Source organism: Aphis gossypii, chromosome 2 (genome assembly GCF_020184175.1).
Source record: "Aphis gossypii isolate Hap1 chromosome 2, ASM2018417v2, whole genome shotgun sequence".
NCBI lineage: Eukaryota > Metazoa > Arthropoda > Insecta > Hemiptera > Aphididae > Aphis > Aphis gossypii.
The window spans coordinates 45,197,355-45,219,676 of NC_065531.1; the positions used below are offsets into that span (position 1 = coordinate 45,197,355).

The 22,322-nt window shown below is 25.8% G+C and overlaps 2 protein-coding genes across 4 annotated transcripts in view; one reads left to right on the plus strand and one right to left on the minus strand.

Annotated features, from left to right (window-relative positions):
* Window positions 1-22,322, plus strand: part of LOC114120678 (protein phosphatase 1 regulatory subunit 12A) — a 138,822-nt gene that overhangs the window by 42,794 nt on the left and 73,706 nt on the right. The window lies entirely within an intron of this gene.
* Window positions 4,219-13,112, minus strand: LOC114120688 (uncharacterized). 3 transcript variants are annotated; one of them, XM_050201877.1, is made up of 9 exons: window positions 12,956-13,112; window positions 11,797-12,084; window positions 11,533-11,714; window positions 7,285-7,421; window positions 6,835-7,071; window positions 6,597-6,764; window positions 6,350-6,451; window positions 6,160-6,265; window positions 4,219-4,541 (listed from the first exon to the last, which is right to left on the minus strand). In XM_050201877.1, the coding sequence occupies exons 2-9, from the start codon at window positions 11,919-11,921 to the stop codon at window positions 4,510-4,512; spliced, it is 1,089 nt and encodes a 362-aa protein (XP_050057834.1). In that variant the 5' UTR covers window positions 11,922-12,084; window positions 12,956-13,112; the 3' UTR covers window positions 4,219-4,509. The 3 variants fall into 3 exon arrangements, with proteins under 3 accessions (XP_050057834.1, XP_050057833.1, XP_050057832.1); XM_050201876.1 differs by lacking the exon at window positions 12,956-13,112 and having other exon boundaries at window positions 11,797-12,173; XM_050201875.1 differs by lacking the exons at window positions 11,533-11,714; window positions 11,797-12,084; window positions 12,956-13,112 and adding an exon at window positions 7,704-8,885.

Genomic DNA, 22,322 nt, shown 5'->3' on the forward strand with positions numbered 1-22,322 from the left:
TCTAATATAGATAGGTCGTAGTTGTCGTAGGTATTATAATTGTAATATCTCACAAAGGTATATCTTAAACCGTGCTGTAAAGTGTAGATCATAAATATTATCTATATTTTTTTGAACAATAGTGAAATAAGGTCAATGCTCGATCATATAATCTTAACCGATATTTTCTTATTTTAGTTTAAGTATGTATTTTATTTCCTCGATTATTGATCTATAAGTCTTATAAGGAAAAACAGTTTATTTCTACAAGTATACCTATTAAGTAATTTTGTTATTAATAGAAACTATAAATATATTATATATTCATATGTTTTTTTTTTTTATATTTTAATAGACAAAAGTACACATTTAAGCACTGAATACAACAATCTAATTAAAAAATTCTCACAAACCATTATTTTGGAAGTTATATTTTACCAAAGTTTATGATTTTACGCATTTACGTATGCATACGTGAAACCCTGTAACTTGTAAGTACCTATACTTTGCTTTCCTACGTTTGTTGGAAGGTAAAGTTATAAAATAATAAAATACCTTAATACGTTTAGTTTTTATCCTGTGACTTACATGAGGTGGTTTTGCATAACAAATCGAGGGATATTTTGCGATTAAAATTTTTTAATCAATTTTTTGAGTTTTTAAACAGTAAGTATAATAATTAAAATCATTTTGAATAGTTCCATAATTTAAAAAAAAAAATCAAAGTAGTTTTAGATTCTGAACGAAGTGATGAATGTATTGATTTTACAATGATGTGTGTTTTTTTTTTTTTTTTTTTTTTTTTTTTGTGTCTGTGTACAGCATAACTAGTCGAAATAATGCTCCAATTTCAAACAATGGGGGTGGTTTCCGATGTAAAAGTGAATATCCTTGGTGCATTATAGAGGTAAAAAGTTAACATTTTCCAACAGTTTTAAAAAAAATCGAGAAAAACAAAAAAAAAATGACGGAAAAACGGCAATTTTTACGCAAAACCAGTTTTCGACCAAATCGATTTTTTTTTATGGTTGTAATTCAAAAACTAATCGCTGAAAATACTTGAAATTTTCATCAAATGTTAATGTCAGTGGTATCCGTATATAGTTAAATTTTCAAAAAATTTTGACTTTTTTTGAGTTATTTATAGACCACTGAAATTTTCGATTTTTTTGAGAATTTTTTTTTAAAGTGTCGATAAAAAATTTTTGGATGACCAAAAAGTTTTGAAAATTTAATACAAGGTTCCTTATGCGTTGTTTTTAATGTAGCTAAAAAAAATTAAAAATCGTTAGTCACAATTTTTTTTTATAAGCGTTTTTAGTTCAAATTTTTACGAAATCTGTCGAAAACGCGAAAATTTGCAAGTAATTTTGAAGTTGAAAAATCATAAATTTTTTTTCTTTTATAACTAAGTTTTGAAAATTTGGTACAAGGTTCTCCATACATTTTTCTTCAAATATCTGTAAAAAAAACTCTACCGGATTCAGACAAAAAATTTTTATGAGTGTTTGAAATTTAAATTTTTACAAAAACCGCGTTAAATAACAGTTTAGCCTCAAACGATTTTTGATATTTGTTATTATTCAAAAAGTATAAGTCGTAGATACTTGAAAATTTTACCAGTTATTAAGATTCGCGTTTTCTTTACGTGATTTAATTTTCAAAATATTTTTTAATATAAGCTGGTTTTTTTAAACCACCTTTTTTACCAACCACTAGAAATTATATCCGAGGCTGACAAATCATCTTCGTTCAGAATCGTTTTTCGTATACAATGATAACTATCATTGGATTCAAATTTAACACTCCTATAATATATAATAATGATCCATACGGCACCTAATGTACAGCAGAGCGGTACTCACTTGCCCACTTTTTTTAATATTTTTTTCGTGGATATCACTTATTTTTGACGTATTTATTTATACTGCTTTATTGTTTTTCTTGACATAACTTTTAATGTAAAAAAATGCGAGAATTTTCGAATTAGACTTTTGTATTCAGTGCTTTAAAACACATATTTTTTTCGGGAGGGAGGGGAAGTCAAAAAAATCACGTAAGAACTAAACTACATTTATTCCCAAAAATGTATTTAAAAAGTAGTTAGTAATAGTTCTGTAGTTACTAGTTATGTTGCGGGTTTTCATTTTTCAAGGGTACTAGCGCTGCTATTTCAACACTAGTTGCAACAACAATAAACGGTTGTTCGTGTCTCGGGGTTGAAAACTATTGTGTAACAGTTAACCATGGAATACTTGTATTCTATTCATTATGCAACTCAAATAAATTAAACTTTATCTTTCTGTAAATTCCGTTAAACAGTAAAAATAGATTCATAATATAAATAGATATTATCTTATTTATTATTATCTTAAAATAAATCAAAAGGTCATTGCGTTTATTCAATTCATAATTGATAGGTAATATGCAAATTTTTTAAATTATAATAGAATAATGAACAGTTTAAATAAGTAATTTCGTCCGAATTTAAACTTAAAATGTAAAAACGGTTCTTCATTTTTGACTTTCAAGTTACACCGAAAAAACAAATTTGATTTTTTTAAAAATTAAATGTACGTATTATGTGAAAATTCCCGTAAATTTTGAGCAAATTAGCGAAGCGATGAATATACATTTTATAAGCATTTTAAATATTATTTTTTTTTATAAATAAATCTCGATAAAATTTTGTTGACTGTCAAAATACTTGAAAAATTAATACAAAGCTTTTTTTCTTTTGGTGGGTAGTTTGAATTCTAGGGACGTAAACAAACACATAATAAAGTAGTTTAACTGAATTATATTTATTTATGAGCCGCGATCATTCCATTATATTTTAGAGATTTAATTATAAAAGAATTAACAAATTACGTTTACTCTTAAATTAGTTACTTAGATTAGAGAAACTTAAGATTTATAGAATTTGATAGTAGAAACTAGGAACTTGTAGCTTTTAGCAAATGTAAGATTTCAAACACATATCTATTCAGGGCGGGCTAATGTATAAACCAAAATAATATATCATTTGTTTTCGTAGCGCAATAATTACCTGCATCTCATGTCTAATTCTCCTTAAGTCCTAATCTAATCCCTGCACACCCCAACAGATAGAAATTAGAAAGAGATAAATCCAACATCACTCCTTATTTGTTTTTGGATGTTTATTGTATTGACCCCCCACGCCAAGCACCATCAGCTTGTAACTATTTCTTGTTATATTCTATTCAATTACTAAATGAAAACTATACAATATATTATATATTACTACATTTAAAGTAAAAATTAATTATTTGTAATTTTAATGAATAGAGTATAGACATACTAATATACTATGCTTCTATGACAATTCACAATCATTGAACGTAATAAAACTTTGTTTTATTTATACATACAAGTACCATACTAAATTCAAGCGTTTAAAAATATTGAGTACTTATTTCATTTTATTTTTGTTTATGAATCATACTATAATATTACAAATTACTAATTATTATTATGATATTAATTAATATTATAGTATTTTTAGTGCATTTTATAATATTGAATAATGAGGCTATCACGTAATCAGTTATCAAACTACTTTTTTTAAACTAAACTAAACGCAACTAAGTATACGCGCAATATTACAAACAATTAAATATTAATGTTGAATACATGCCTAAGCAAATATTTGCTAATAAAAGCTCAACATTGTAAATATATTGCAATTCAGTTTTTTTTTTTTTTTTTATAAACTATGTGTAGCCAATAGTTTTAGAAATTAAAATTTAGAACAAATATTACACATCATTTCTTGTTTTTATTATATTTCTGGTATAATTTTTAACATAATAACAATGATAATTAAAAAAAAAAAAAAACAATCTGCTTACAGAATATTATTATTAATTAAATACTATAATTTATATCATATAGTTGTAACAGTATGTTAATAAAACTACTTTGAAATTATTGTTATATGATTCAAATAATGTATTGCAGCTATAATAACTGTACCTATATAAGTATATGTTATTATTTTTTTTAATTTATGCTATAGCCTACCATAATGTAATTTTATACTTGTTTATAAAATAATAATTTAAGTTCATAAGTTTAGACAAAATTGATTTCAACGAATATAGAAAAATAATTTTTTATTATCAATATTGTAATCATTTTAAAAGTATAAGCTAGAAAAAGAATACAATATTAATGAAAAAAAAAACAAGACTGCTCTCAAATATATAAAGTCCATAATTATCATAATGTCTCAATTAAAATGATTTTTATTTTTAAATAAAATTTGATTTTAATATTTAATAGGAATTACAAATATTACTATCAAACAGTCCATTCAAATATATTAAACAAATTATGTATAGGTACAATTTTTTTCTTTTATTAAATTATAAATCAAACAAATTCATACCAAAACAAGACCCATTAACTCAAATATAAACGTAAACATTTAAACTATTATTTTAAGAAAAAAAAAATAAAATTATTCAACAGCATTGTGCATATACAACAAAACAAAAAATACTAATATTAGGATTTTGTCTGAGTTCCATTTTTATCACCTGAAAATAAAAAATAAAATGTTAATACTTAATATCTATTGATTTTCATACATTTTATTAATAAATATATTAAAAAGTATAAATAATATAAATAAATATTATTATTATTTATTAGTAAAATAAGTACATTTTATACATCAATTTATGATCAAATTTAATTAATATTAATATAATTTAAGGTAATGTAACATTTTGAATAATAATATGTAAGTTGTTTAACTAGACCATCACTGTGATTATGAGACCCTGAGATGTTATTGATGAATCTTTCAAAATAGAAAGTTGATACACTCAAAAATTTCGTTGATTTCTTGTACTCACAAGCTGTAGCTTTTTCAAACTAATTTATAGATTACAAAAAGCTCATTAAGTAACATAGATTTAATAATTTCAGTGCAATAACTCAATGATTTTGATATTTTTACATTATAGGAATCATAATAATCAATAATGAATATACTAGAATAACATTTCCCAAATTGTGGTCCGTGTACTCCTAGGGGTCTGCACATGTACCGGAGGGGGTCCGTGAACATAAATTGAAAATATTATATACTATATAGTATATATAAAAACAAAAATTTTACTTTTTTTAAGGGGGTCCTCAATCATTTTTACTATCTCAAAAGGGTCTGGCAGAGAAAAAGTTTGGTAAATGCTGTACTTTAACATTAAATAGGTCAAAATGTTACAAATTTACAACCAAGACCATTCAAATAATTAATATTTCATATCAATTTAGCAAAATTGTTATTTTTATAAAAAAAAAAAAAAAAGAATAACTTGCAGGATACCAATACCAATAACTCATTTAAAAATAAAGGTGTAAACATAATTTCTCAATGTAAATACTCAGAGAATTCGATACTTTGATTTATATCAATACCACAGACTATTATTTTAATCAAAAACATCAATCATAATTACAATAAATATTAATTTATTTACAAATAGTTGATTTAATTTTACTTTTAATTTAATTTTTTTTTTGTATGGTATGGGAGTACGCACTAAGGCCTATTTCAGACGCCTACTTTGCAGACTTTCTAGTGGGCACCCGTAGGTTACTGACATGCTAGGGGTGGGGGATGGCGGCCTCTCTCTCCAGACACCGTGACTATTCGAAGAGAAGTGTCCCTGTGGTCAAGGTTCAAACCGGCGACAGTGCTCATGGCAACCGACACCTTAGAACGCTCGACTACTCTTATTATTAATTCAGAGTATTCAAGCAATATATTTATTAGTTAACATGATTATTTTTACAAATTGTAATATATTATTTAGTATAAATTACTTTATTTATTATTAATATTAGTTAATTATATCATTATTTTAAGAAGAATGAAATCCTAATTTAAGAAAAATGATTATTTTAATAAATGGGTGCAATATTCAGGGCTGGTTTGAGCCAGCCAGTATTAACAATACTTTTTAAAAAGGTAGCAATTTTTTAAGAAATTATCAAATTATAAGCATGGAAAATTCCATCTTGTTTAAAATTCATTAGTTTAGGTACTAGTACCATATACTTATGAATTATAATATATTTTAAATACATTGAATATTGATATATTATATCATGTTCAAATAAGAGAATAAAGCAGACTTAGAATTTTACCTTTTAATTGACCTGAACCCGTTAGAGAGTCATCAGAATTTGATTGAGCATGTAAATTGGTAACATTAGTTGCAATCTTGTCAATTTGAGTTCTTAAAGATATAACCTGCAACATATTAAAATATGATCTTTGTTAACAGTTCATAATTAATCTAATTATAATAATAATAATAATAATTTAGTAATTTACTTTTGAGTTCACTTCATTAAATGATGTCGTTAATTTAGTGTCAATTGTTTTTACTTGAGCGATTAATTTCTGACTGTCCTCTTTCAATTTTTCTATTTCCACCTGAAAATATATTATAAAGACAGGTATTAAACCAGTTAAAGATTATAATATAAATAAAAAATATTAAAAATAATAATCAAAAACATAAGAGATCATCTTCATTACAATATTTCAATTACTTAGTAAGGTACTCATAATTTCTTACCCCATTGGTTTTTTGATCTCCAGATAACCAATCAATTCGGCTGGTAAGTGTTCGGTTTAAGGTTGAGACATTAAAACCTATATTTTCAATTAGCTCGTGTAACTTTCCAGACACATTATTAATCATAGTTTCATCAGTTTTAATATTTCCAACATTATTTAACTTCTCCTATTTGATAAAAAATAAAATGTATAAATGGTTTTATTCAAATATTTTAAAGTCATTTGTTAAGGCATACACTTATTGAAGTAATATTTGTTTTTAATGTTGTTTGGTATGACTGTAATGAACTAGTAGTATCTTTGAGCGATTTGACACTGCCACTTAGGTCTTGATAAGTGCTTCCGAGTTTCGCAACTTCTGATGATAGTACTTTTATAGACGGGTCTTTTGTGGCATCTGGGTTTGATAAAAGGTTTGTGTTTTCATTGATTTTTTTTTCAACTAATGATAACCTTGAACCTAAATTAGCAACCTATAATTTGAATGAAGCAATATGAAATTAAAAATGTCTTCATGGTTGGTATTACATGTTATAAAATATAAAATATAATACATTTAACACTCTCTGTAACCTGTAGTACAGCAACTTTAATCAATTCAATTTTAATGTAATTAAATAAATTATTCTAACAATTATAATATGCTCTAGTAACCTGGTATCATAAATCATAAAAATAAAACTCACCTGTTGTGTTAAGTTTGTGATCTGTCCATCATACACTGTCAGACGTTGATAGATATCGGTCTGGTTTTGCTGAAGTTGTTTAGACATAGCATGACATTTCTGTAGATCATCTGGAACACCACGATTGCCGGCAGCAACTGGAAAAACAGTAGACACGTTTAAAAAAGCAATACAAACACTTACGTGTACACATTACACCGTATGAGTATGCCTTGGGATCAATTGGATCTCACTTACAATTCATACGTTAATTTTCAGCTTTCTGCAGGTATACATACTATTAGTACCTATTATATTATAATCGTCTTTTCGCAACAGACCACGCGGAGTCTGTTGGCCGAAAATAACAATCCCCCTTCAATCCTACACACCCTAAACCCATCGCACGAGACATAACCACTGATCACCCGGTCACACACCTTCGTCGAGTTGCATTTGAAGGTGCGCTTGGATCTTGCGCACGTCGAGGAACGTGTACGTCTCGAACACGACCCACACGACGCAGCCGAACGTCAAGAACATCCTAAGGGCGCTGCACCAAGTGTCGGCGACAAACGTCCGTTTCCGCCTGCGTGTGATCTGCCTCCGTAGCTTTATGGGCGTGGGTGGCGCCCGAGACGAGGAACACGAGTCCGAGTCGGACGAGCATGTCATCAGCCTGCGGTTTCGGTTGACGCCGACCACCGTACAGCCAGTCAACGCATCCAGTTCCTTCCGTTTCCGCATTTTCTTGCAGCCTCCGCCGCCGCCGCCGCCGACGGCCGACGAGAATCGCCTGCTCACGTCACTGCTCATCGGCCGCAGGCATGACGACGTCGATTCAGTTTTCGAGTGCTAGGGTAGACGACGGTTAGGTCGCTGTTGATGGATATGTGATGACTGATGAGTATAGCACGGGTGTACAAGTGAGTGCCGAGAGAGTATAGTCTTGACTGTCGAATCCGATTTACGTGTATAGACTACAAGTCTAGATCCGGCTCAACATAGTGTTTTGTTTAATATTGTTGTTAAACACAGCAGCAATAACATCAACAACAGTGTAATAAGATTTACGTCGAGTTTCTCGTGGTCGCGTGTTCCGTCGACTGCGGCAGTAAAGGCTAAAACTTAGACAATTGAACTACTGTCGCCACCGATGGGGTAGTGGGTGGAGCAATATGTGCACGCGGTCTGATCAATAGTCTGTAATTTTCCGCCGCCGCCAGTGGCGTAACTGAATCCCCGAGCTTTTGTAATGCTCGTATTTTCTCTCGAAAAACTGTTTTTTTTTTTTTTAATTTATGACGTAAAATGAACTATCTTGGTCGAAGCAATATTATATACCTATTGATTCATTACTCAAGTATGTAACTACGCTTTTAGTCGGCGATGCGTTTGTATACAATGTTTATTTATGGCCCCGAGTTTCAACCTATAGTACGAATCCTAATTTTATCACTGACAAGTTGAATAATTTAGACGAAGAATAATGGGCAATTTAAAAGGATGTCTTTCGCCGAATGACTTTTCCATTTTCTTCGTAACTACGATATAGATCTACCAAAAGAATACGTCCAATACGATATAATAAATTAACCATATAAACTCGTGAAAACCTCTATTACTCGATTTAAAAAAAAAAAACAATTAATTTAGAATTCAATTTCTAGTGTAATAATTTTAATGATACTAAGTATTAAACTATTAAAAGTGATTAAATACGTTGATTTATTTTTTAGCTCATTTACAATTTTTAGTCACAAAAATCTATAGGTACTAAATAATATACTATGGATTCTATAGGGTTGTAATATACATATCTACACACAACAAATTGTTCTTCGTCTAAATAAATTTATTGTATTTTTATCTTTTTTTTATTTATAAATTATAATTATAATTGGAATTAATTTCTATTTATAAAGTTTATTATTATACACATAATCCAAATAAGATTTAAAGAAATTGTTGCAGAATACATTTACTATAATATAGTTAATATTTTTTGAACAATATGGTACATTTTTTAATGTTAATTATTATAAGTTATAATTTATAAGATTAGGATATAACTGAAAATCAAATAGGATTTGAGTACTTTAAAGTAAAAAATATACTAATATTATTTAATTTTATGTTAAATTAACATTTTTATAAAACATTGAATTATACAAACTTACTTATAATTTTATAAATAGATGATACCTAACAACCTACTTATTGATTTTTGCATTATATTTTTAATTTTTACCTATAGCCTATAGGTATATTCATTTTTTAAATCTGAGATAAAAAATTAACTTTAATAATAATTATCAAGTTATATATTATACAATTAATTTTATCTAAATTATAAATAAATTAAATTTTATTTAAAACAGATTTTATAATTAAAATATAGGTACTTATTCAAGTAAGGTATGAATAACTCTCCTTTCCTAATCACATAATTATTGTTTGTAAGTTGTAATAATATAATATTTTGTCTTTACTCTTTATGTTCTGTATTGAATATACCGCATAAATATTATTTTTGGTGTATAATTGGAGAATAAAGCTGTGTTATGATAATATGATGTATTAAATCATTTAGTATAATAAAGTTATTAGTTCAACATACTAATGGGGTTAGGTATGTAATTAATCATACAAAGTTTAGTATAAACTTGGTATGTAGAATAAGTAATAAATTATAGACCCTAAACAAAATACTAATTATTTATACCATAGACCTATAAACTAAACTATACTAGTAAAGTTATAAGTTTTGCTAGTTTATAGGTCTATTTTTAATACATTAATACTTAATTATGTTAGTGACAATTTTTTAACTATACACACTACATAACTAATACACCACTATAATGGATAGTGATGGAAAATGTAAATAATATAATTTTAATTAAATACAAAAACATATTTTTATTTAATCATAAACTCAAATAACAAAAATATCTATTTTATGATTAATTTATTCTGACTAATTATTTGTTATTCTTGTTACGCCATTTTTACATGATTGGTATACTTACTGAGTATACAATAATTAAATAGGCAAGTAATTTGTGTATCGTGTTCCAAAAACTCGTATATTTATTGAGTATTTGACTTTTAACTTGTGTCATATTTACCAAAAATTATCATGAAGGGCACTAGAAACTAATATTTGTACAAGTATACCGTTTCAATAACATGGCAAGTAACCAACAATAACAAATATAACATTTGTGGAAATTCGGTTTAAACAACAAAGTAAATTATATTTCTATAAGTATCACTACAACACTAATTAATTAAACAAAATATTTATTAATCTATTTTAGATATGTGCTTAGTTGATGGATTTTAATATAATACATAAGTAGTATTGTACTTGGGATTTTAGTAGAAAATAATGTAGTCTATTTATAAAAATAATAAGAGATTGCAAAAAGATTTTATGACCCAGAACATACAAAATAATTAACACAATAATTGTTTATACAAAAACACATTAAAATAATATGTTTTATAGATATCTTTTAATATTTGTTATGAAATAACTATAAAGATAAATTGAGTTAATGTTATGAAATAAGTGCATGACAAAATCAAGAGGCTGTTGTCAACAACTGCATTATACTCGAACATACATTTTAAACTTAATCATATTAATTTAAACAATTTATATTAAGATAAATTTTATTTGATTTAAGTCCTGAAGTTTTTTAAATAAACAAATAAAGTTAAACTCATGTTATTTATATGATATGCACATAGCGATTAGTGATTTAATAATTGTTTCAGAATTCAATTTATTTATTATTAATATTATATAACATTATAACATCATAGAATATGATTAATTTTGTTTTAATATTAACATGAAGCAACAAATATGCTAAATCTTGTCATTAATAGATTTCAATGATTTCATTATTCAATTCTGTTTTTATATTTTATACAAGGTTAAAAAAATATAATGACTGTCAGAAATCACAATACCTATAATTATAATGATTACTGAGTAATAAATTATTAACAACTATCTATATTTTATCTTTGATATCTAACTATCAATACAAAATTGTTTACAATTTAATAATGAAACTAGTTAAAGGTTTTTTTATTAGATAAATTAATAATATATAAAAAAAAAATAAAAATCTTATGTGTAGGTATAAAAACTTCATATAGTTAGAAAAAAATATACTGCAGAAAGTATAACCAACCATTAATGGTTTGAGGAAACAAATGGCAATATCGATAAACACAATTTGGAAGTCTTACTTGTAATAATGGTATGGTTGAATTTGTCCAATTCGTTTTGTAAAGCATTGATGAACCAACTCATTGTCAGCAGCCAGACAATGAGAACAGATAGAACAAAAAACACACATACTGTGCGCGACTGCAAGCGACATTTTTCAAACGTCACTTTTTCACCAAACTTATCTCTATTGTTGCCAAACCTAGGATGAAATATAATGAGAAAAAATTACAAATAATACTAACAACATAACCAGCTGTTGACAACTGAGTGTAGGTACTCACTTTCTATATCTCTTTTTCCTCGGCGAAGTCAATATTAATGGAGGAATGTGTGCGGACGAACTACTGCCGGAGTCCGACATATCTAGCAGCTGATAGGTTCTGCTTGAAACGCTGGGCTGTTCCATTTAGCGAATACCATAGTTGAGTGATGTAAATTGAGATTTATTCGGACACCAGACAATAGTTATACCCGCAAGGAACATCCAATTACAAAATAATTCGGAATAAGTTATTTTGCGAGTCACGTAATACTTACGTTGTACCCGTGGACAAGTACAATATGAACAACTGTAATAAATTATAAATAATAATTATGCGAAAATATTATATTAAAATATATTAAATATTAATATCATTTGAAAGGTGGATTAGGAATTATTTGGTTCACCTTACACATACTTTGATAACACTTATCACAAAAAAACTAATGATTATGGAGTTTTCGCGGCGATACCAAAAGCAAACGGTGTCCGTTATCTTAGTTATCCTATGCGCTGTATTAAAAATCGTTTTGGGCGTTTTGGCGTTAATTTTTCAATGTGTACTCATTAGCTTTGTTCGTTTAGACAAAAAGTGTTAACACCAAGATTTTAAAACGAACAAAGCTATTGGCTATCACTCCTTAATCTGATAATACATTTTTAATATAATTAATAAATCCTTTTCAGATCGTTTTGACAATGAACAAACTTAATATTATTAATTATTATGCTGTATTGCTGTAATGCTGTTTCAATTAACATAAAGTCAGCTAACCGTTTTCTTTCGTTATCTCCACAAAAACTCACTTACTGGTTTATTAGTGAACACATTAATATAGAAGAATGTAAGTACATGGATTGTTAATTTCTCCTTTTTTTTTAATTAGTGGGCTTTTTTCCTCGTACTTTTTAGGGGATTTATTTTACCTATTTGTATAATTATTAATTACTATTATTGTTTAATATAAATTGTATACCTATTTTTTTTTTTTAGGCATTGAGTTCAGATTTCTTTGAAATGTTTGTAAAAAATATATTTGAGTACTAAGTAATTTGTAAGTAAGTGAATCATAGAATAATGCAATGAAATTAAATAATTGTTGGTTAATGTCCCAGTTAAATTTTAATATTTTCACTAAAGGCATATGACTATATAAAAATAAAATTTGAAAACTTACTACAACGCCCAAAGACATTGCCCAAGTGGAACATCATTTCTGGGCTTACAAAAGATTAGAAGAGTCCTTTAGAACTTTCAAAAAGTCCTGTATACTGCAATATTGCTGTGGATGAAATGTGTAGGTACAAAGCTATATCTTGAAGAAGATGCTGCTAAAGTGCAAAGAATATAATATATTGTTATGTAAACATGAGAAAAAAATATTTGTATGAAACAGAAGATTGTCCCTTTGTTATAAAAATGCTCTTATGCTATTAATTCTAATAGTTACTGAAAATTGCTTTTAGCATATTTTTTTATTAGCTTTAAGAAAAGTAAAATGTACAAACAAATCAATGAAGTTATTATTAGATACTAGTGCTCATGTGCCTTAGTATTTATGATGCTTATGTACTAATTTTGAATAAATAGATAGTTATTATTAGTGAGCTATAGATTTGAAAATGCTAGATCAAAAAAAATTATATTTTAAATAACCCAGCATACATGTTAAAGTAAATTAAAAATGCATGGAGAGTAATAATGTTGTAATTAATTCTAAAGGACACAAATAAAATGGGCATATACATATGTACAAACATTATATAATACTGTTAGGACTTAGATATATAAATAACAAAAATTATTTGAAATGTTTTCATTCCAAATAATTAATCTCTAATCCTTCAATAAAAATATATAACCTCTCCCTTTGACCTCGTCCATTCCTGAAAATATTCATCAACTGCTAAATTCTAATTAGAATTTAACTGCTATTTATTAAACTAATAAATTGATGATTACATTAAGAGGTATAATCAGTGACTCTGATAATGATATTAATAGGTATTACTTCCACACCTATTGAAATTTTGATTTTCAGTAGGTATTTTTTTGAATTTGATAAATAAATTTACTTATGAATTCCAGTCATTTGAATAAGTAAATTTGGTATGGTATAACAAAAATTTATAAAAATAAGTCTTTAACCATATAAGATTCTTCCTTAGAATTATTGGTATTAAACAAAATTGTTGATAATATAATAATTATTTTCAGGGTTATCCATAAAATAATAGTATACTATCTATAGAGCAACCTTTACTAACCACTGTTAATTTTTACAAACCACAAAGGTATAAGTAAAAATAATTAGCAATAATACTATGTACAAGGAAAAGTCCAATATAAATATATTTGGCCCTCAAAACGGAGGAAGATGTCATTTTATTAAGTACTAATTATGTTTAATAATTGACAATCCCATCTTCGTATTATCTTTATTGGAGGAGCGAGGATACTCCCCCCCGCCTTTTGGCAGTTATATTGTACCTGTTTGTATTTATTATATTCAAACCATATTATGTTTAAAAAATTATACAATTAAAAAAATTCCTCCCCTCAAAAAAAAATCCTAGACCCACCACTGATTCTTAATCTATAAGATCTTAATAGGTACTTTACATTTGATTATTGTACGTACCTACATGTTTGTACCAATTGTACCTATAAATTATAAGTTTATCGTTATTTAAGGCAAAAAAAAAGATGACCAACGCTGATAAGCAAGTACCCTTATAACTTATTAAGTTTAGAACACTTAATTGTTGCCGGCGTTATGAACACGGTATAAAATAGGGCAGGAGCGGAGGCCTGTTTACTACGTCAATCCATCTTTGAATTATTTAACTACATTGACGCACGTGCAACACATCATCTACGTCGACGTTCGGTGATGTTTAAAACCGTTTATTACTGTTCATTGCTTAGTTAGTATCTTGCATTTAAATATGCGTAAAGTACCTATGTAACATAAAGGTATTGGTACTATTAAAAAAAGTTTCACCAGATCTCATATTAATCATAATATAATACCTACCATGCTTATTATTATACGATTTAACTATAAATCTTGAGTCTAATATTGTTTTTTGTATTTTGCTAATAGTTTTAATTAATTATTATTTTCAAGTATCTGCATAGATATGAGTGTACCGCCTACCTATTACTATATAATATTATATTAACGCGTCAGTGCTACGCCGTAATATATTATGAACCTACTTAGGTAAAATATTTATCGTTGTGACGTATTATCCCCACGTTAATTGACAAATACATTACCTACAGACTACGACCTACTTATAGTACACCAACCTATTATATTAATGTTATTATTTTTGTTTTTGTTTTTTTTTTTTTTTATAATTTCTTAATGGTTTTTTTACTTTTTTTATATTTTTATATTTTAGTGCCATTAGATAATTATTAGGTATTATGTAAAAATATTACTGTTATAATAAGGTAGGTAAGTGATTTATTTTTTTACGTAAAATGACAGAATTTTATTGTAAGAATTAAGAAATAATTTTAAAGATATTCAGATAATATATGTTTCTGTTATATTTTTTTAAATCATACAGGATACAAATTTTGATTGTGAAGCAAGTAAATAAAATGAACAATAGATATAGGAAAATTATCCAATTAGAAAAGCTGTATGGATTAGATTTGTTACATATTAGTGCTGCTGAGAACATTTAGAGTACTTACTTACCTATTGAGATTTAAGAGAAAAGTTGATCATTGCAAAATGCAATCCACAACCAATCTAATAAGTAATATAGTTTTGCATATATATCTGAGTTAAATATTTTAAAAAATATAATAACTTTTAATAACATAGTATTATTATTATCTATATATAGGAAACCAAAATTAATTTGTTCAACTTTTCAAATAGGCTTACCAGTTTACATAATACGTGTGACATTCATTCAGTAGTAGGTATAAGTAAGTAAGTAGAGGTTGTAGTAGATAGGTACTTATAAGTTATAACTACAATTATAGATAATAGAACTTCTTAGTAAACCTAACCTATTATTTAATAGACACCTATACATAATACATTCTATCTGAGTAAAAAATTATTTTAGGGAAATACTTTTATATGCTGAAATATATAACCTAAATATACATAAATATATACCAATCTTGTTCCATTGATTAAAACTCCAATTTCTTATATGAGTAGGTAATTATTGTATAATCCACATTATAAATTATAATGATATAAAACAATTGAACAAAAGAAGTTTAAAAAACCTTATTCATATAGCAGGTAAGTATAATTCATAGAGCAAGAATATAAATCTTTATGAATAATGCAATGAGTACCTATACAATTGTACAAGGTACCACGTATTAATATACAATAATAAACATAACTTTACCATAAAATATATATTTTGTAGATATTATATAACCTATAGGTACTGAATAACATTTTTTTTAACTGTTGGTTTAAGATAAAAATATGATGTAATAATTATTCTATTAATTATTAGAGTTAATTATACGAGTATAACAATTTTAAAATTATATTGTAACGTTAATAAATCATAACCTTCACAAAAGAAATACAAAGAATTCTAATTAATACATCTAAAATTATACTAATTAGTAATTATGATAATATAATCAGTTAAGTGCTAAATAATTGTGTTTATATTTCTGAGGTAAGTATCTACCTAATCCTTAAAAAAGAGTACAAATATTTTAAACACAAAACAAAATTTACATCTGTGTGTTGAACAAACCGGTTTGTTTTCTGGTTTCATTATAATAATGGAATATATATTTTATACTTGCTGCAATTAAGAATAATCTCTAGTATTGGGGCTATTAGTTTTAAAACAGATTAAAGAAAGTATATCATGACGATCGATTGAACCCATTAATAATTTTTGAAAAAAATTAAAGAGTAAAAGTATATGAAGGCCAGATATAGTAGAGCAGGAATGGCCAAACTTTTTTTGGTCACAATTTACTAAAAATTTACTTCATCTTTGAGGATCGACTTTCATAGAAATTTTTTTTTTATTGAATAACTATAATTATTAAGAAAAATATAGGACGCATGGCCCTAAAAATAAATTCCAACATGATCGACTTTGAAATTGTCCGCGATCGACTGTTTGGCCACCCCTATAGTAGAGAAATATTGAGAAAATTTAAAACATTATTTGAGTTATGGAGAGGTCTATGAATATTGAATTTAAAAGAGATAAGACATAATAACCTATTTTGAATAAATTCTTTCATAAGACTTTGTTTTGACTTATTTATTATTTATCCAAATGGAAGACAGTATAAGTATTCTAGATTAGATCGAACAAGAGAGCAATAGAGGATTTTTAAAAGAATATAAGATTTAAGAATGAATCACAATTGCGTTTAATAAAAAACTTTATTTTTATTACTTCAGCATGAAAAGAAAAATTTAATTTAGAACCCAATATTACCTATACCGAGATATTTAAGGAACAAGCTTGATATTAGAATATTGAAAAGTTAATAGGTTTTTTTTATTAGGTGAAATTTCATGAATTTACCATTTCTTAATATTTAAAAATAAATGATTTATATTATACCGCATAAGTAAGGTAGGTTATTAATATCTTAATATCTCATTGTAAATTAATAGAAACCTTGTTCAGATTTTATAATTTTTACTAGCTTGGCGTCGTTAGCAAAGGATATTATATTAGAAGATCTTTTATAAAATATAAACATATTAAAAAGTAGATAACGAGTATTTTTAATAGGTACCTTTTATCATAATGACAAACAAAATTATTATAATATTTTTATAAATTGTATTTTAAAATTATAAAGAAACATTAGTCTATCTATAGATCAAATATATTTTTAATTTTAATAGATACCTAGGTATAAACTATAAATAAATAGGCTTCTTAGTTGAGGTAATTTTCGTACTATTATTATTATTTGTACCTACCTATTTTTACTATCATTCATACGTTTAACTTGAGTAGGTACTTTAAGTACCTATAAGAATTAATATGTATAATTATTGTTCATCGTTTTAAAATCTAAACGACCAGTACATACAGACGTCATAAACTCATAACAAACTACTAAGTAGGTATTTTTAAATAATACCTGCTTAAAAATATACGTTTAAATATTTTAATGATAGTCATTTTTTCTAAAAAAAAAGTAATTATAAACCTAGAGAAAAAATCTATCGAACAAAAATTTCAATACTCAATAATAATATTAATTTTAATTTAAAATATTATTATTATAATAATATATTATATTAGTTACTTACAGTACAATCAGTAGACAGTGGCCATTAAGTGTATATTATAAAAAAAATTGGTGTTGCTCAATTAATAATATCTTTACCTATAAGGATATACCTACAATTGTTACCTACTTAATTGTGATTGCACTTTATGTCTTTATGCTATTCTGTAGATAAAGTTTTTGCCCTAGGTTATCTTATAATCTTAATATTAAACTAACTGAGTTTCTATTATAATATTGTAATTTTATTTATAATACTTAATTAGCAATTACTCAATTATTAGTCTCCAATCAATACTCACTAAATTTTAATGTACCTACCACTTGAGCAACATTTTGTGATAATCTTATAATTTATGTGTAACTATATAAAAATCATCCTATAAAATACGTGTTTAACTAATTTTTCGTTAGCTATTTATTAACGTATTTAGTATACATTGATTTGGATTAGTAAATATTGTTTTAACATCGATCTATTTGAATTGCGTTTTTGTATTTTCCATATAGGTAGGTACCTAAAAATTACTGTTGTAATCTTTAAAACTCATAACAGTCTAATAATTTGTATTAATTAATTAATTAAATAAATTTAATCGTATGTTTTATAAAGAATTCTTGATAAAAAAAAACTAACTTAATATTTTATACAAACAGGTTTTACACTTATGGTCTAGTTAAAATAAGTTATTTTTTATAAAAAAAAAAAAGAAAATTTTTATGGTTGAAATTAAAGGTCATAATAGATTTAAAGAGACATTTTTCTATAGCAGCAAATCCGATATAAAAACATAATATTTTACAGATTAACTGAAAACTTATCCTGTAGCCTGTTTCAAGTTATCAAGAATGATGCCAGATCAATGTCAATAACCTTCAGTTATATATCTAATCCTATTTTGGATTAAACATTTTTATTAAAATCTCAATTTGAGTTAATAAGTTATTTAATTTTACTCTAATAATTGTAAACATAAATATTTTATATGGAATATGGATCTATTAGGTATATTAAATGTGTCATGTGTGGTAAGAAATTAACTCAATGTCCTTCATAGTTGATTTAATCTTTAAATTCTAAATGTTTTAATTAACGAGAAATTATTACTTTTTTTAGTGTACCTAATTATTTAATTATTTCATATTTATATATATTTATTGTAATTCTAATTATAGGGACCTAATTAGAACAAAGAAGTTATGATCTAAAATAAACGAAATAAATAAAAAATTAACTTCGTGTCTTTAAGATCTACAAAAAGTACATGACATCATATAAATAAGTAGGTAATAACGTTAGTATTTATTAATTTTTTTATTAAATGAATTCGTAGATATTTTTCAGTAAAAAAAACTACATTTAATTTATATTAATTATAAAAAATATTTATATATTTTTAAAGTCAGAAGTATTGCATTATATACGAGTATTAATATTTACTTCGTATTTTAATTAATTTATTCGTATAGGACTGGAATAAAAGTAATTCTTAATCCGTTAGGTTCAAGATTTTAAGAATGTTTAAATATCAAGTGCTTTTTTAATTGAGTATCAACAAAATATGATCTAACCATGGGCGACGGGCGTCCATTGGTAACATTTTAGGGTGAGAGTCAAAATAAAAAAATTCTCAAATTTAAGATAATTAAGATTTAATGTTATTTCATACATAAATGTAAGTATGCTATATTTATTGAATTACAAGTTCATAATATTTTTGCCCAGGAGGGGGCAAGTACCCTATCTTACCATCCCCAATGGGTACCCATAGATATGACTATTATAGTTATAATAACTCATTTGATAACGATAATAATTTGTATATACCTCGAATTCACAGCTTGTACAGATTATATAGCTGTATAGCATATTATACAATCTACGTTGTATAGTGTTGTACATCCCATAGATTCTCTAGTTTAAACTCCTATCCATAATTCACAGAATATATGATATTCAAATGTCCCATATGAATATCGATTTACTAGAAACATCTATCGGAGAATCAAATATTAGTTAGTTAAGGTTAAAAACTTTTTAATATTAAAAAAAAATGATACTTATCTACCAATGTTACATAACATACCTACATTATAATACTATCATTAATAAATCATATTTACTGGGATTGGAGCTTATTTTTTCAGAATAAACTGTAAAACATTTTGCATTATACACAACTAAACCGATTCGGGTTTTATAATGACGCATGTGTTCCATGAATTAATGAACAAGCAAAAGCGACAAACCTACACGTCCTACACACAATTTTAGTTTTTTAAACAAAACTCAACTGTTTGAGGATGAATAAATACATATGTAATTCCTTCTTCACATATACAATTTATCTTTCCTTTCAAATATATAGGTACTATTGGATAGTAATTAATATTATTATTGGCTTTTGTAACTAATAACGATTATTACCTATTATACATATATTATATGCTTAATATTTGTAATTATTGCATCTTAGCCCTCAGGTGATATAGCTTAAAATTTCTGAATAATCTTCATTAATCAAGTGGAAAAAGTATAACCTATTCAGATTCAGCACTAATATAAAATTGAATTAGTTATAGTTGTATACTAAGCTACATATTAGTTGCATATATCTACAATATACATAAATTTCGAGATACATTTAAATTTTTGGTTTATTGAACATTTACCTGCACAAATGTACTAAACAGCTTTAAAAACAGGTACCAATAATATATAGTTAAAAATAAATAAAATAGAGTTCATATACATACTGAATATAGTATAGACTATATAAGTTGAATACTTTAATATGTCATAGTCATACGGTTAATCTGGAAGACTATTCACAAAGTTTAGTCTATAAGATAATCGTATCTTCTTCGCTTAAGAGGAATTTTATAAATTGTATTTTTAAAATATTTACATCCTAAAAAAACAAATTATAGTGCAACTATAGGCTACAGACTATAAAAATAGTTCGTATTTGTAATTGGTTAATGTAAAAGTTATTAATAAAAGTTATAGGTATTATTAATTATTATTATTATAATATGTATAAAATATATTTTAATAAATTGTTATTGTTTTGCATATATTAATTATTAACTTTCATAAAAGTCAATATTTCAATATTCATTATAAATTGTTATAAATTATCATATTATTAAGATAATTATATTACATACCTAAATATTAATCGTGTTAGAAAATGATCTACAATTAATATCTTACTGACGAATAAAAAAAAAAAAAATATAATAAAACTGCGATAATTAATACTTGGAATTCGCAGAAAAAATGAATTAGTTTTAAGAAGGAATAATAGCTGATAAGTTAAAATAAGCTATTATTATTATTTATAATATGGAAGAGATAGTTTTTACGTAATCGTTTTTTTTTTTTTTTGTTATTACCATAATATACGTATCCACTACCCAGTTATAATAACTATTTCATATTAATTTATTCTCCTTGTAAACAGGGTTTTTTTTTAATGTTTATTCAAATCAAAATATCCGAGTAATATTCTGAGAACTCTAAATAGAAAAATAACAAAACATTCGTTACGCATTCGAAGGATAAAACGCATTTAAATACTTCTTAAGAGAAAGCACCCAGGTTTATCCAATATTCATATAATACGTTTACTCTACACAGTATACACATTACCTTACCTACATATTATTAATTATTGTAATATAAATACAAACAGGCTGCATTGTATGCTTAAACGTGTTTGTTTGATCGTTCGTCAACAAATCAATCCTACTCTTTTATAATGGTCCATGCGAACATCACGAAACTAATAACTAATAACCATGATTACTAATAAGTTATTAAACAAGTGCACTTGTTTACATTGGTTAAAATGCGTAATATCATCGTAATTGTATAGTATAGCGTTATTGATGTGTGTATAGTGATGTGTAAGTAGCAAATATTTTCATGACAGGTAATGCATAGTCCTTAATGGAGAAAATAATCAATATTTCAGTATTACATCCGAAGCAAAATTGGTTTTGCTATACATTTCTACATGGAGAAATTTTCGTATAATTATATATTTCCAATTTTTTAAATTGTATAGGTACCTATACTGAGAATTAATTTAAAACTTTTTTAATTAAATATTTTGTTTTATTTTATTACTAACTTTTAAGCATGAAAAAAGTAACAAAACTTTATGTGTTATATTATTTTATTAAAAAAAAAAAAAATTCTAAAAGTATAATAGGTAATATGAAACTTATTATGTTCTATACTTCTACACACCTATATTATAGGT

What these genes read in the sequence shown, in the direction of transcription:
- LOC114120688 (XM_050201875.1), bottom strand. Translation starts at nt 8,079, where the DNA reads ATGAGCAGTGACGTGAGCAGGCGATTCTCGTCGGCCGTCGGCGGCGGC. An exon ending in TCACAAACTTAACACAACAG is followed by an intron (nt 7,072 to 7,284) that starts GTGAGTTTTATT and finishes TTCAAATTATAG; the next exon opens with GTTGCTAATTTAGGTTCAAG. An exon ending in TTAATGAAGTGAACTCAAAA is followed by an intron (nt 6,266 to 6,349) that starts GTAAATTACTAA and finishes AATATGTTGCAG; the next exon opens with GTTATATCTTTAAGAACTCA.